The sequence below is a fragment of the Cariama cristata genome, unplaced genomic scaffold (genome assembly GCF_000690535.1).
Source record: "Cariama cristata isolate BGI_N322 unplaced genomic scaffold, ASM69053v1 scaffold14511, whole genome shotgun sequence".
In the NCBI taxonomy this organism is placed as follows: domain Eukaryota; kingdom Metazoa; phylum Chordata; class Aves; order Cariamiformes; family Cariamidae; genus Cariama; species Cariama cristata.
Genome location: NW_009598801.1, coordinates 13,031 through 28,164, shown reverse-complemented (window position 1 = coordinate 28,164; position 15,134 = coordinate 13,031). Strand labels below are relative to the sequence as shown.

Here is a 15,134-nt window from a genome sequence, read left to right as displayed (position 1 = left end):
AAGAGACAGCAAAGGAGATTTGTTCGGAGATACAAAGGGGTGAAGTGGGTCTTAAAGGTAGGAATAGAGAAGAAGAATTTCACTTAAGAGTAAAGTGGCCAAACAGCAAAAGCAGAAGATGTCTCTTCACATATGCTGACAGAACATTAAAGATTTGAATGGCATTGATTAAAGCATCGTGTGCGTTGGGCTGAGCCAGGATACGATGGATGTAAGGCTGCTGCAATCATGGCTGCTCTGTGTGATATGAGTACTTGTTGTAGGACTATATTGGGTTAAATACTGGGGTGAGCACTATATGACGGGAGGGTAATAAATCAAGAAGAAGGAAGACCAAAAAAAAGCAATAACTGGGAGCAGGGAACCTCCTAGTCAAACCTCAGAGTGGTTAAGAGGCAACCCCTGAGCTGTTAACTGAGAAAATATTATATTTCAGGCTGTAGCCACGTTACAGAGCTCACTTTGCCGGTGCTAGGAATCAAGAGATACGTAAACATTTTTTAAAAGGCTTTAGTGGTCTGAAGGTTAGGCAATTGCCAAGAAGGTATTTGTAGGAACACGCATGTGATCTAAAGACTTTAAACTTTACTTTTAAAAAAGCAAAAGTTTATAGATTAAATGGACCCCTGGTTACTTTAAAACCTTTTTTTTCTACTTCCTAGGTAAGTGTAGAGGCATAACTAGCATGATAAGCCTCTCTGAAACACAGTTAAGTATCTGAAGAAATGCCTTTTGAGCCTGAGGGACTTTGCAATACCGGATACAGGGATTTGAGCTTCATTGCTTGGGAGTTTCTTCCAAAACTAACTACCTGGTATTTTCTCTCCTAGCTCTTCTCTTAGGAAACGCAACCAACTCCTCACATCACGGAGGACCAGCATGAATGTTAACTCTGCTGGTGGGACAGGCTGGTCAAGAAACCTGGAGTCCAGTTGCTCTGTGGAAAACGTAACTGTAGCAGTCCATGAGTCAGAAGAAAGTAATGTGGTGCTAGGAGGTCACAGCCCTGCTGCAGTTCCCAGGACTGAGGGTAAGGATAATGTCTTTACCTTATAGTAATCTTTAAGGGAGTTTTTTGGGGGTTTTTTTGAGGGGTGTTATGTTTTGGAAAAATTCCAGTATGCCAAGGCAGTTTGCACTGGGGAGTATGTACCCTGCCTTTGCCAGGCTGGTTTAAAGGACAACGGCCCACAGCAGAGTTTTGGGTCTCGGTGTCTTGGCAAGGTGATCGCGTGGGTATGCTCTGGCCGGCCAACTTGCAGCTCCTCCTGAGGGTGTCCCAAAGAGATTAACTGAAAGTAGCTGGACAGTCCTGATGAGCTGTGTGCCCACCATGGACGAGGCATCGAGCACTGCTGGCTTAAACCACCTCTCGTGTGGTGCGTGCTTCTGCTCCAGCTTTGCTGTGAGAGCAGTTGTCAGTGCTGGGAATCTGTGTCTGTATTTCTGGCCTTGTTTAATTCCTGTGCTTCTGCTTGTTACACACTGAATCCATCTTGCTTTAACAAGGAGTATTAAGCATCATGGTTCATTGGGAAATTTTTTATCCCAAATCCAACTGCTGGCTCAATTTGAAAATGCAGTCTAGTTTTATGTCATATAACATTACCCTGACAGTTATGTACATTGACATCCTTCGCTATTGTATGACTCAGTTTTCTCCTTACACTAGGAAGTGTTACTATGAAATTACTTTTTTCAGTAAATTATATCTTACCCTTGCAATATTCATTTGTCTCTCTCAGGTTTAGATTCTGAGTGCCGGCACACTGCTTGTCCCGTAAGTCCCCAGATCAGTAGCATGTTGTGTCTTCCTGAAGACACACACAACTGTCACTTCCAAGATGGAAATAAGAGACAGTCAGAATATTTTAATACCCAGGAACGCCATGGATGCTGCGCTTTGCCTTCAAGCAGCAATTCACAAACAGTGGCTCCAGAGAAAGTGACGCTTGTGGTAGATGGCACTCGCTTTGCAGTGAATCCACAGATTTTCACTGCTCACCCTGATACTATGCTGGGAAGGTGAGTGATTTCCACTGTTTTCAAGATACCTCAAGGGGGTCGAATGTTTGCTAAAATGAACAAACCCCTAATGTTTGTTTTGCAATCTCATCTGTATACACCAGCAAAGCAAGGTTGACCTCATTCTGAACTTGGCTGTGAGTGAGGCCTTGAAAATGTGACCAGATGTAGAGAGAGTTGATAGTTCTCTAGATAACATTCTCCCTTCAGTCCAGTTCCTTCAGACAGTGTGCACTAATAGCTAGATGTGGTCTCCTTTTGCCTTTCCTCCAAGTGTTTGCCGTGGTTCTAAGTCGTACATCTGTTCACAGCTGATAACTTCCCTTCCAGAACGGGGAAAATTATAATGCTCCATCTCTTTCCAGCTGTTATCTTTTGATACTCTCCCAAAAGAGAAGTTACTCAGCTCTCTGTAACATGGCTTAAAGGTTGGAGCCTATTAATGCAACTCATTTTCTGCATTGCCAGCACTTTCACTCATCTCTGACCAAAGGGAGAGACAGGTTCTGTTGGGTTACTGACCCTTGCACAGGCCCTTGTGTAAAACAAGGGATCGAAAGGCACGTGGCGGTTATCCTGCATAGTGTCAGTGAAAGGGCTTTATTGCCAGGGTATTTTTTTGACCTAGGGCTGAATGATCTGTTCCTTTGAGCTGTGGCTTGTTCCATACAATGCAGTAGTTATAGCGACAGAGTCCAGCTATAGAAGGACTTGGCTGAGACAGCTCTTGTGCTTATTTACTGAGAGATTTGAGTATAGGCTTCAAGTTACTCTATATATGTGTCTCTGCTGGTTTTATTTAACCTGAATGCACCTATTGGTCTCTAGAATGAATGCATTTAAATATACTTGTGCACTTATGTAGATTTTTATCTGTTCAGAATGTTTGGACCAGGAAGAGAATATAATTTCACCAGGCCAAATGAAAAGGGAGAATATGAAATCGCAGAAGGAATTAGCTCAGCTGTGTTCCGAACTGTGCTGGTAAGGAGATGTTTGCAGATTGAAAAAAAAAAAACCAAAAAACAATGTTTGTCACATGTGCAAAACTGAACCGTCTCCCAGGCAGCTGCACACCCCCTGAGACATACTCTGTTATTACTGTTTTGCATTGTGGTTTATAAAAAAAAAATTATAGTAGACTTTGGAATGAGTCAACATTTCAGACATTTGCTCGTGTTGCCTTTTACCTTTCTTGTGTCATGCCGTTGTAGTTCCTGAGCTGTGTCCTGACCTTGTGATTGCATATAAATGCATATTACATATGAGATGTTATGAAACCCTATGCCGTGGGAAAAGTTTTAACTGGAGCTCATCGTTTGTCAGACCCAAGAGGATCTGCAAAGAGACGTAGATTCTTGGACAAGCAGGGCTGTTTTTACTGTTCATAGAGCTATATTTAGCCTCTGTAACTCTCAAATGTTGATTAACAAAACAAAGAACTAATTAAAAATGATCAGAGTCCAAGATATTCTTAATTTTTCTCTCCAAAATATGTCCTTTTATTTGCAGGATTATTACAAAACCGGAATCATTAACTGCCCTGATGGGATTTCCATCCCAGACCTTCGAGACACATGTGATTACCTCTGCATAAACTTTGATTTCAACACAATCAAATGTCAAGATTTAAGTAAGTATGGAGAGAAATCAGCTCTTCAGAGATCATCTGCATGGCGTTGAGCACTCTGATCCTGATTCAGTCCAGTTCTTAACAGTGTGCTTTAGTTTAAGCGTGAAAGTATGGACTCCACTAGGACTCACGTGTGTGTTGCATTTAAACGACTTCCGATTTTGCTGCATCAATCCAAAGTGAAGTGACTGAATCCTGCAGAGCGCAGACACCTTGCTCAAAAAAGCAAATTGAAATTGTAAAAATTCTAGTCTGCTGTTGTAACAGAGGCTGAGAAAAAGAGCTTGCTGTTACAGCCAAACAAAATGAAGGTTAAAAGCGGGGTTGTAACTCCTATCTGAAATGTACCAGAGAATCATGAATAATTTAAGCTAAAGGATAACGGGCAGAGCAGGAACCAAAGATACCAAAGTTGGAAAGTAGTCGAGAGTTCCTGGTCATGAAGGGATGTCATTGGGAGCAGCTTTTTGGTGGGTATGCTGGCAAAAAAGTACTTTTAACATAGGCAAATCTGTGAAAGGCACTATACTGAAATGGGATATATGATATCACAGCACAGGCTGTGGGTGGAATTTCCTACCCTGTCCTCTGATGAGTGATCGCAGAGAAGGCAGAAAATGTGCTTTCAGGGATGGAGATTGTTGCTGGAAATTCAAGTTAAGTATCAAAATGAATTAGTTATTCAGACTGTTACTGTTTTCACTGTACTGATTGGACCTTGGTGGTTCTTTTAATGGCAATGTATTGGTTCTACAGTGTAATTTGCACCCCATTTGAAATGTGGCCTCATACAGCTGATTTTGCCAATTCTGGAGCTGAAGACTGTTGATGCATTTGAACATATGTTAAGGAGTTTGTCTAAAGAAGAATGCGAGCTGCACACTTGAATGTATCTGGAAAGCGTAGAGCTGGGACGTATTTTCATACTGTGTAAAAAAAGCTCATCATATGATTTATGTCTCGTTAGGTGCTCTGTTACATGAGCTCTCCAATGATGGTGCTCACAAACAGTTTGACAGCTACCTGGAGGAGCTAATTCTGCCTATAATGGTGGATAGCGCAAGGAAAGGGGAACGTGAATGCCATATTGTCGTGCTGACAGATGAAGACACCGTGGACTGGGATGAAGATCATCCACCTCCAATGGGAGAGGAGTACTCACAAAGTAAGGGCTCTCCCCTGGGGCTGGGGGCTCCGTGTTCAGCGCACAGCCAGACATCTGGCCATGAGGAAAGGACCCCTTGCCCAAACAGCAGTCTTCCTCCAGGAAGAGATGCTGGCATGTGAAGTCCTGTTTCGTATATTCCTTCTGAACTGGCTGCTGCTGGAGGCAGGATACCAGATAACCAAAGTTAGAGTTTTGGTCTGACCGCCTGTGTTGGTAATGACAGCACTGACCGCATCTTTTCCCTTTGTTTGCCACCTCCCCCTCAGCATTTTCCTGCCTCCCTAGTGAGTGAATGCTCTTTGTTTTACACACCCATCGCCACCCATTCTATCAGACTGTAATGTGCATCATTACCTTCCCACCAAGGAAGTGCACCTGATCCCAGTGATGAGAACAGACACCTGAAGTAATTCTTGGAAAACAGACCTGTTTTTTGGCACCTCCACAGCTGAGCATGTCAGAAACGGGGAGAAGGTCCCTCCTTGTAGGTTCTAATCACCCTTTTTATTTCTCAAGTCCTTTACAGTTCCAAGCTGTACAGATTCTTCAAGTACATTGAGAACCGTGATGTTGCAAAAGCTGTATTAAAGGAACGGGGCCTGAAAAATATTCGCATTGGCATTGAAGGTAAAGTATTTCTTCAACAGAGGAAATTCTAAAACAGGTGACTCCATAGTCAGTAAGCCTGGTTTCCTCTGGATTCTAGGCATTTCCTGTTTTGCTCGGTGTTATACTAGGCATTTATTTTCGTGAAACTAGTAGAAGCTGGGCATGTTCCTTCACCTCTGTCATGTTACACTGAAATTGGCCAGGAGGCTTAAAGTTAAAGCAAAGTGAAAAATAAGTAGTGTGTACCAGTAAGCCCTGTCTTTTTAGGACTGAGTAAACAGGAAACAGCAGTCAAATGCTTCCACCTGCTGATCCAAGCATTCCTTTAGGGACCTTAGAGAACATTGTGCTCTGTCCTGGGAGACTGTCTTATTTTTATAGTAGCTATATTTGCTTACAAAATGACTAATGCTGTGCAGCCCTTAATTGTACGACTACACACAATGCTGCACCCTCTTTTCGTAGAATCATTTAGGTTGGAAAAGACCTTTACAATCATCAAGTCCAATTGTTAACCTAGCACTGCCAAGTCCACCACTAAACCATGTCCCTAAGCACCACATCTACACATCTTTTAAATCCTTCCAGGCCTGGTGACTCAACAACTTCCCTGGGCAGCCTGTTCCAATACTTGACAACCCTTTAGGTGAAGAAATTTTCCCTAATATCCGATCTAAACCTCCCCTGGCACAACTTGAGGCCGTTTCCTATTGTCCTGTCACTTGTTACTTGGGAGAAGAGACTGACCCCCACCTGGCTACACCCTCCTTTCAGGTCATTTCAACTCGATCCCCTCATCCAGATCATTGATGAAGATATTAAACAGAACTCGCCCAATAGCGAGCCCTGGGGAACACCACTTGTGACCAGCTGCCAACTGGGTTTAACTCCATTCACCACCACCAGCCACTTTTTTACCTAGTAAAGAGTACGCCCATCGAAGCCATGAGCAGTCAGTTTCTCCAGGAGAATGCTGTGGGAAATGGTGTTAAAGGCTTTACTACAGTCTAGGTAGACAACATCCACAGCCTTCCCCTCATCCACTGAGCGAGTCACCTTGTCATAGAAGGAGATCAGGTTGGTCAAGCAGGATCTGCCTTTCATAAACCCATGCTGACTGGGCCTGATCACCTGGTTGTCCTGGATGTGCCACATGATGGCACTCAAGATGATCTGCTCCATAACTTTCCCCGCCACCGAGGTCAGGCTGACAGGCCTATAGTTGCCCGGATCCTCCTTCCAGCCCTGCTTGTAGATGGGCATCACATTTGGTAACCTCTAGTCAACTGGGACCTCCCCAGTTAGCCAGGACTCCTCATAAATGATGGAAAGTGGCTTGGTGAGCACTTCCACCAGGACGCTCAGTACCCTTGGGTGGATCCCATCCAGCATCTATGTGTCTAAGTGGTGTAGCAGGTCGCTGCCCATTTCCCCATGGATTATGGGGGCTTCATTCTCCTCCCTGTCTTCCAGCTCAAGGGGCTGGGTACCCAGAGGACAACTCGTCTTACTATTAAAGACTGAGGCAAAGGCGGCATTAAGTACCTCAGCCTTTTCCTTGTCCTTTGTTGCTATGTTTCCCCCCACATCCAATAAGGGTGGAGATTCTCCTTAGCCCTCCTTTTGTTGCTAATGTGTTTATAGAAACATTTTTTTATTGTGTTTTATGGCAGAAGTCAGATTAAGTTCTAGTTGGGCTTTGGCCCTTCTAATTTTCTCCCTGCATAACCTCACAACATCCCTGTCATCCTCCTGAGTTGCCTGCTCCTTCTTCCAAAGGTCATAAACTCTCCTTTTTTCTTGAGTTCCAGCCAAAGCTCTCTGTTCAGCCAGGTTGGTCTTCCCCAGCAGCTTGCCTTTTGGCACATGGGGACAGCCTGCACCTGTGCCTTTAAGATTTCCTACTGTAAGAATGTCCAGCCTTCCTGGACTCCTTTGCAAGGGAAAAGACAATGGTCTTTTGTAAGCCAATAATGGTAAATGTGGAATGTGATCATTTGGCTACTAAGCCCCCTGTGACCCCATAGTCACTCCTACCTTGCTGTTCTGGGATCCTGTCGTCCCTTTGTGCAAGTCAGAGGTGTGTAGTACAACTGACTGGCTGTCTGTGTTTCCAGGCTATCCCACCTGTAAAGAGAAGGTGAAGAGGAGGCCTGGTGGCCGGTCAGAAGTGATATACAACTACGTTCAACGTCCATTCATCCAGATGTCATGGGAAAAGGAAGAGGGCAAAAGCCGTCATGTTGATTTCCAGTGTGTTCGGAGCAAATCTCTAACAAACCTAGTCACTGTGGGTGATGACGTTTCAGAGGACCATGAGGTTATAATGCATCACCCCCCACAAGTAGATGAACTTGACAGGCTGAATGCACCATTCTCCCAAATGGCTGTTAACGATCTACCAGATTAGCCGCGGCTCAGGGTTGGATAGTCCTGCTTGATGTGGGAACATCTCAGCATAGTTTCATCCCAGGTGATGGAACATAGACTCCTGCAAGGTGCTTTATCCTCGTTCATGCTCTTACTACATTGTCGTATTTCAGGCATGTTAATAGAGAGCCACACTCCATAGTCTAATTGTGCAATCAAAAGCAAAGTCTCCTCAAACAAAAAGAAATTATACTGTTTGTTTCTACTACAAAGGCTTCCAGATTGATGGGTGCTGAATATTTTACCTAAACTTCTAAAAGGAGAGCAGAAGTATTTAGAAACGTCGTTTGACATGAGAGAGGCAATTCTGGGCCTGTCAAGACAAAGCTTTCCTTTACCATTAGACACTTAGCTTTGCTTTTGTGATAATCAGTTACAAAGGACGGAACATCAAAGCAGGACAGATGATACTCTTTCATCAACCAGCAGAAATGTAGCACAGTTGCACAGCAAAATCCTGAATATGGAGGAATCTGTTTACACTGCCACCTGGCTTTGCATCCAGCATGTTGTACTGCTGCTCTAGGGAAGGATGAAGTAGTTCGATAGGAAGCATATGCCTGTTCACAGGAATTTCCCATTCTCTTTAAGATGGAATCATTGTTTTCAGGGATGTTATCTGTTAAGTTCAGTAAAACAAGTAGATCATGCTGAAGGAAAAAGCCGAAAAGAAGAGACTGTAGTTGATATTTTACCAACAAAATAAAACTGCTTAGTAGCCTAATAGATATAAGTAACTTTCTAGAGGCAACTGTGCATGCTAAAGACTTTCAGTTGTCTCCTCCCTCCCCCTGCTAAGACAAAAAAAAGCCAGTGGAGGAGCTCCCAGAAAAGACAGTTTACTACCTGAGTAAAATCCTTGGTCTCATCAACCTTAGTCAAAATTTCTATAGACTCTCCAAGGAGCGCACTACTGTTGCAGCTTTGAAAGGCCAGCTACTTTCTTCCCAGTTTGGAACTGACTGGACCATTTTGCTGTCAGGCAGGTAAGAAACACCAATAGTAAAGCAGCCTTCAGTAGAGAAAAATACACATACCTGGGAACAATTCTCCTTTGATGCTCTGAATATATTATCCTAGTCTGTGATTAAGGCTCTGTTCATTTCAGATTCAGGACCAACAAAGCTGTGACTGTAAGCGTAGATACACTCCAGGCTGGTTTAGCTCAGTTAGTTAGAGCCTAGCTGGTCCTGTTCCTGCAGCATGGAGTTACCTGTAGGCTTGCTTAACCCCCTGATTAGCACACAGTGAGTTCAGTACTGCCACAGCCGAGCTGCACGTCCACCAGAACGGGCCTGCCTTACAAAGCCATCGTTTCTGATAGCTATGTAGAGGTTTTACATACTCAAAGCAGAGTACTTAAACATGGTGCTGGTGCAAAGAAAAGCTGAAACCCATTCAAAAAGACAAAAAGGAAGGGAGCTCCCTTGCAAAGTGGTTAAGTTCAGGTCAGTTCTGCTCTTGCAATTGACTGCTGTTGAAACCTGACTTACCTGGTCATACTTGGCAAAATAGAGGTAGATATCAGTCTTCCCGTAGCAGGTTTAATCCTTTGTTGTCAGGGTTGCATCATCAAGCAAATTTTTATTATTCTCCGTCTGTCTGCAAAATGTATGGTAGACTTACAGAATCACAGAATGGTTAGGGTTGGAACAGACCTCTGGAGATCATCCAGTCCAACCCCCCCTGCCAAAGCAGGTTCACCTACAGCAGTTGCACAGGATCATGTCCAGGTGGGTTTTGAATATCTCCAGAGAAGGAGACTCCACAGCCTCTCTGGGCAGCCTGTTCCAGTGCTCTGCCACCCTCACTTAGCACTGAAGATGGCTGTTACCGTTTGCTGCTAAGGATGTTTGGTTTTTTCAGTGTAAGTAACATGACAATATCAAGCACAAATTTTTCTGAAGGTTTATGAGTGTCGTTTTGGTTACAAGTAACAAAATCTCTGCCAAGGCATATACTTGCTGATATATTTAGTTCCCATTTGTATGGATACGGGTTCCATTTTTTGCAGTGTTTCTGTTCTTAGCTTCTTTCCTAAGTGCAGCGAATAGATTTCTTCTTTTTATAAGTGCCTATGGGAAGATTTCCAAAAGTGCTTCAGGATCTCCTGAGAGTCCCAGGGCTTCAGATGCCCAGGTCCACCTGACTACTTTTCAAAAACCCTCCCTGTGTGTCATTGGATCAGTATAGAGAAGTGTCCTTCAGTATTTGCAGAGAGGTGGTGTGCAATCGCTTTCCATTATTGCTTTAGATGAATTTCTATTTTTGTAGTAGAGAAAGGAAGACATATGGACCATTAACCTTGCAGCTAAGGGCCAGACCAAACCCATTACTTGCCTTGATAATGAGCCGTTCCCACAAGTCAAGCAAAGGCACTGATGAGTCTGCCCAGCAATGATGGAGCTTGCCCCAGGCCCTATAGATATTTTTGAGTTTTGGTGTGTATTTATTTTTACAGCAGTGTAAGTTTTAAGAAAATGTGTAATGGTATTGACCAGCTGACCTGGCATTGGAGCTTACACATGTTCTGCTCTAAGGACCTGAAATGTGCGTGTTGTTGAGCGCTACCCTAGAGGACTGTGTCAAGGCATCTGACTTTGACGGCACCTTCTGGGATCTGACAGCCAAGTACCATATTCAACCAAAACAAATCATGCTAGTGTCTGTCCCTCAGTCCAGTGTAAGTTCAGCCTCTTGAAGAATTTGCCCAGTTTATTAGAAATGGTGATCGCAGACACTGCACTGCAACAGGCCATTGCCTGAGTTAAAGACTGTCAATGTCTTGCAGGAGCTTGTTGGTACTCTGTGTAAGCAATTGGACCTTCAGCATGGGATGGAGGTATCCAGCTTCCATGATTTCCGTGCAGTTTTTACCACTCCAAAAAGCCTGCTGTAGTTTATTGGCTTTCCCAAGTAATTAAAGATGAATTTTGGATTTTATTTTTTTTAGTAGAGTGAGTTCCACTGGAAAACTACATCAAATTGAAAAAGTATGCATTTGCTTTTCTTCCTTCTGTTGTGGTCACCTACTTCAGGTACAAGGTCAAGTTTTGTCTTATTCTAGATATACTGAAGTGTTACCTGTGGTGTGTACAAGCTACAGATGTATGGTTTCTTTTCTGTATTAAAGTATAAATTATACATGGCTTGTTTGGCTCTTTCTATAAATTGTTTTAAATGTGGAGTAAAAGAATGGGCAGGGGATAGATTGCTAGAAAGTTTTGTTTCCTTGCTTCATAAAGTAAGTGTGACTCATGACACCAAAGGCAGAGAAGTAGTTTCCCATCAGACAGAGCCTGGTTGGTTTGTCAGGGACCTCGTGCCACAGCTGCACAGAAGTGTTACCACCATTTGTGCTGGGACGACCTCAAAGGTTACCAGCTCATCGCAGTGATGGTCTAAAAGCAGCACATAGCACAGGTATGAGACAACACTACTTAACCCACAAACTATGCAGCATCTATAATAGGCCCCTAGGTGCTATTTTTAGTTAGCAGGCTGTGAAAGATGCTCTCCACTTGTACCTACTTCTGTCTTTGGAAGAAAACATATCTGGCTTTTATTTCCATCTTCAGCATTGGCTGTATTTCAAGGGTTTTCTTGATGAAGCTCGAGAAAGGCGTTGGGAGTTTCAACAAGGTAGAATTTAGTGAAATTACTAAAGTGGTAACAGGAACTTGTACTCACAAGTGGAGCCGTCGCAAATGTGAAGCAATGAAATAAGAACTGCAAGTTGATTTTGGCATGTTATGAACTGGTAGAAAAAAAATGAAGGGTCATAGCTTTGCTTCCACTGCCACTTGGCTCACTGCTTATTACCTCTCTTCAAAATAGAAAGCAGAAAAGATTAAAAATAACTTGCCCTGAAGTTAGTAAACTGAAGTGACATTTACACAATGCAGACACCTAGGCATGAGTGAGGCCTTTCTGCCAGAAAGGTTTAATTTTTCTGAACATCAGCACTGTCTTTCAGCTTTAATAGGGCACTCATTTCTTCATGTCTGCTGTGCATCTTTTGGAAACGCAGTGTTCAGCCTATCAGTTACCCAAGCAGTTGATTGTAAAATCAGTTTCGAGTGTGAAAAAAAACTGAGACTCCAGTTTACAAAACCAAAACATGCTAGCAAAATTGTATTTATTAAGAGGATTTTATTTACACAACACAATGCAAAGATCATTCCATAAAAAGTTGGCTCCCCAGCAACACACAACACATCTGCCAAGTTTTACAGTGCAATTTAGTAACAGCTTTTAAATATTTACAGAACACTTTTTCAACTTACAGGTTAAGGCAGAGTCAGGGCACAGTGATAAGAAACACTTAGTGCAGTTTTGTGCTAGGCCTGATACAGAGATGAACTGGCAGCATAACTCATGTTCAGATCCATTGGAAATTCAGACTGGAATTACTCCTAGAAGTCCAGCAACTGCTTGCAGCTTAAAAAACAACAACAAAAAAAAAGCTAAAAGATACATACAACCTCAATACACAAGCCAGCAGCTAAGAAAAATGTTTGGCTAACACGGGAGATGGAACAGGCATACAAAAGTCTTAATCTGTTAGCAGTGAAGTATGGATCCTGGAAAGAAAACACTGTAGTTTGTTTTGGTTTTTTTCCTAGTGTTGGTGAACAACTGTAATAGGAAGCAGGCTTACAATGCAAAACCTACCACTGGAAAGGGGTGTCCAAGAGGACTCTATCCAAAGACATCCAACTTCTACTGAAAGACAACAGGAATGAGGTACCCAACTGCTCCTTGGGCCTTTGAAAAACTTCACCTTTAACTCAAGGAGTGAACAATCTGAGGTTTCAGAAGACTTTAAAACGCATGCACTAAAAATGCACAATACATATTACTATATAGGGTTTTTTCACAGCAAGTTATCACAACTTAAAATTTTTAGCTTCTTCATCTTTGGTATTTATAAATAAAAATGCCAGTCCCTTTTAGTAAAGGGCTAATAATGCAGCTACTATCTCAAAATCATGTATTCCTAATCCACAGCAGCTTTAAAGGAGTTTTTATTTAGAGGCAGTAACTAAGCTGTTAAGAAGTTAAAAAAAAAAGTTTTTATATTAATACCTCTTAGTTTTCCAATGGTTTATAAGGCAACATTTTCAAATGGCTAGAAGAAACTGCAGGATAAGGAGATGGAGCAATTTGAGAAGTTGGTTTCAGTCCCTCATAAAAAGTAAAAAGGGAGCAGAAGGCAATATTACTGACGAGTCAATAAAAAGCCTGATCCTATAAATCATTACTTCAGTTAGCCCTTATTCATCTGAGTAAGCCCTATTGACTACAGTGATCCTGGTACTTCTAATTAAGGCTATTTTTGCATTTCAGCTTTGTAGGATCCAACTGGTATCTAAACTGCTTATGGCAATTCATTAAACTCCTAGGACACATACAAAAAGCACAAGGGGTCATAAGGGAGAGGATGCTCACAAGTTATCACCCCGTTTTACCTATATACGGTACTTTCAATCCCCCAATCAGTTATTCATGATGGCACTCAATTCAAAAGACATCTAGGTAAAAATTCCCTAAAAGCACCTATTAAGAAAAAGTTTCACTACAAACCCATTTTCTTTCATTTCCTAATCTAGACTAGGACTAAATATAACTGAAAGCCTTCCTTTTAGTTTGAAACGCTGCTCTAGCTTTGTTTCTAAACAGGTTGGTTTGGTTTTTTTCTGTCTGTGCAATGCAGTTAGTGTTCAGCATCCATAAAAGTTTGCAAGAATCCAAGACAATTCAAATTTATACATGCTTTTAGAAACCTCATTAAATTTGCATGTTTTTTAAAAAAAAAAAATCTAACTGCGAATTAAAAACTGGAACTGGGCAAGTCCAAAGGTTAATGTCACCTGCCCCTGGAAGTGCAGAGTTAACTACAAAACAGGTGCAAAGTGGAGCTCATGATTATAAAAAGGAATTAGCAAAAGCTCAACTGAGGCAGAATCCTCCCTCCCAAAATGCAGTCATGTTCTGAGAGACTCCTAGGCAAGGAAAGGCACTTTGGGGCTCTCCTGGAGAGCAACCTGATCGTAGCTGAATGTACTTTTATAAATAACACTAGGCTGTAATCAAAGAGTGGACATGGTGGGTTCCACTGCCCCAAAAGTGACCCCACGAGGCACGGGGCAGACCACCGGGACAGATGGTTCAGCCATGAGAGCAAGAGGAGCTCTGTAAGGAAAAGCCAGGGAGGCCTCCATCAGCAGGACTCATGGAAGAACCAAGACTGTTCTGCTCAAAACCAAGAGCAAACAGGCCACAGAAGATGGTTTCGTCTTCAGTCCCATGAAGATGCAGATCTTAAGAGTGGCCAAAAGACGGCATCAGCAGGAGCGGGAAGCCTCGTGGCTGACCCAGCTGTACACAAGATGCCCACCAAGGACCAGGTTAAATGAATTTCCCCTCCCTCTCTGCTCTAATTCCAGATCCGCGTGTGTTACCAGCTGTACTTTTTATTGTCTGCATTGTTTATCGATCCATCCTTTCATACAGTAACTGAAAACTGTTGGCACTTGGTGGAGGAAGTGGCCCTGTTTCTTCTATCACTGTCTAGAAGAGAAAAGTTGCACAATTTTTTAACTAAGAAAAAAATATTAAATGGCTTAAGGGTCACTGTCTTAGTACCAAAAGTAAAGTGCACCGCAACTGGAGGCCACTGCGACAGAGTTGAGAAATGCTATTAAAGAGGCTTCCAAGTAGCATTATAAAAAAGCCAGCACTACAAACTAAGGTTAAGGCAATACAAGTTGTGTCCTTCTACTGTATAGCTTACTGGAGAGTTGTCTATCTCAAGCTTTAATTATTGCTTCGTTTCCTCAGTACTGAAGTCCTTAGCCGCTGGGAAAACAGTGCTGGCAGAACTGGCAGATTGAGTTTGTCACTTAATGCAGGACTGGCAAAACAGTCCCTATAAACATCACGTACTTTGCAATATCAAAGTGAAGGCTTGCTCTCATCTCCCGATGGCCTGTACAATCTGGCAAAGGAGTTAAAACAAAAACTCTTGCTCCTGAAGCAGCAAAACGTGCTTGCAGCAGAGATGACACAAACATTTTGTGGAATTTTTCAATGGCGCAAAAAGAAAAAATCCTTAGTAACAATGAGGGTGTGTAACAAAACAGAGTCCTGAAGTCTTCTCCAAGAATTAATAGCCCTCCAATTTTCTTTAAAAAAAGTTCTTTTATAGGTACCCAAAGTACAGGAGCAGAATTCCACCGCTCGGAAGTTGTCCCAGGTAAAGATTTA

General features: G+C 42.6%; 1 protein-coding gene across 3 annotated transcripts in view; it reads left to right on the top strand.

Moving 5' to 3' along the window:
• KCTD20 (potassium channel tetramerization domain containing 20) overlaps positions 1-8,042 on the top strand; it is a 16,189-nt gene extending 8,147 nt beyond the window's left edge. For 2 of the 3 annotated variants that reach the window (XM_009709439.1, XM_009709438.1), the window contains exons 2-8: positions 831-1,030; positions 1,746-2,025; positions 2,907-3,009; positions 3,538-3,658; positions 4,626-4,823; positions 5,343-5,453; positions 7,553-8,042. In XM_009709439.1, coding sequence (XP_009707741.1) covers positions 831-1,030; positions 1,746-2,025; positions 2,907-3,009; positions 3,538-3,658; positions 4,626-4,823; positions 5,343-5,453; positions 7,553-7,845 — 1,306 coding nt within the window. In that variant the 3' untranslated portion in view covers positions 7,846-8,042. Of the gene's footprint in view, positions 1-830; positions 1,031-1,745; positions 2,026-2,906; positions 3,010-3,537; positions 3,659-4,625; positions 4,824-5,342; positions 5,454-7,552 lie in introns of those variants that run through there. The other variant, XM_009709440.1, reaches the window with a different exon arrangement.
• Positions 8,043-15,134: the final 7,092 nt, after the last annotated feature.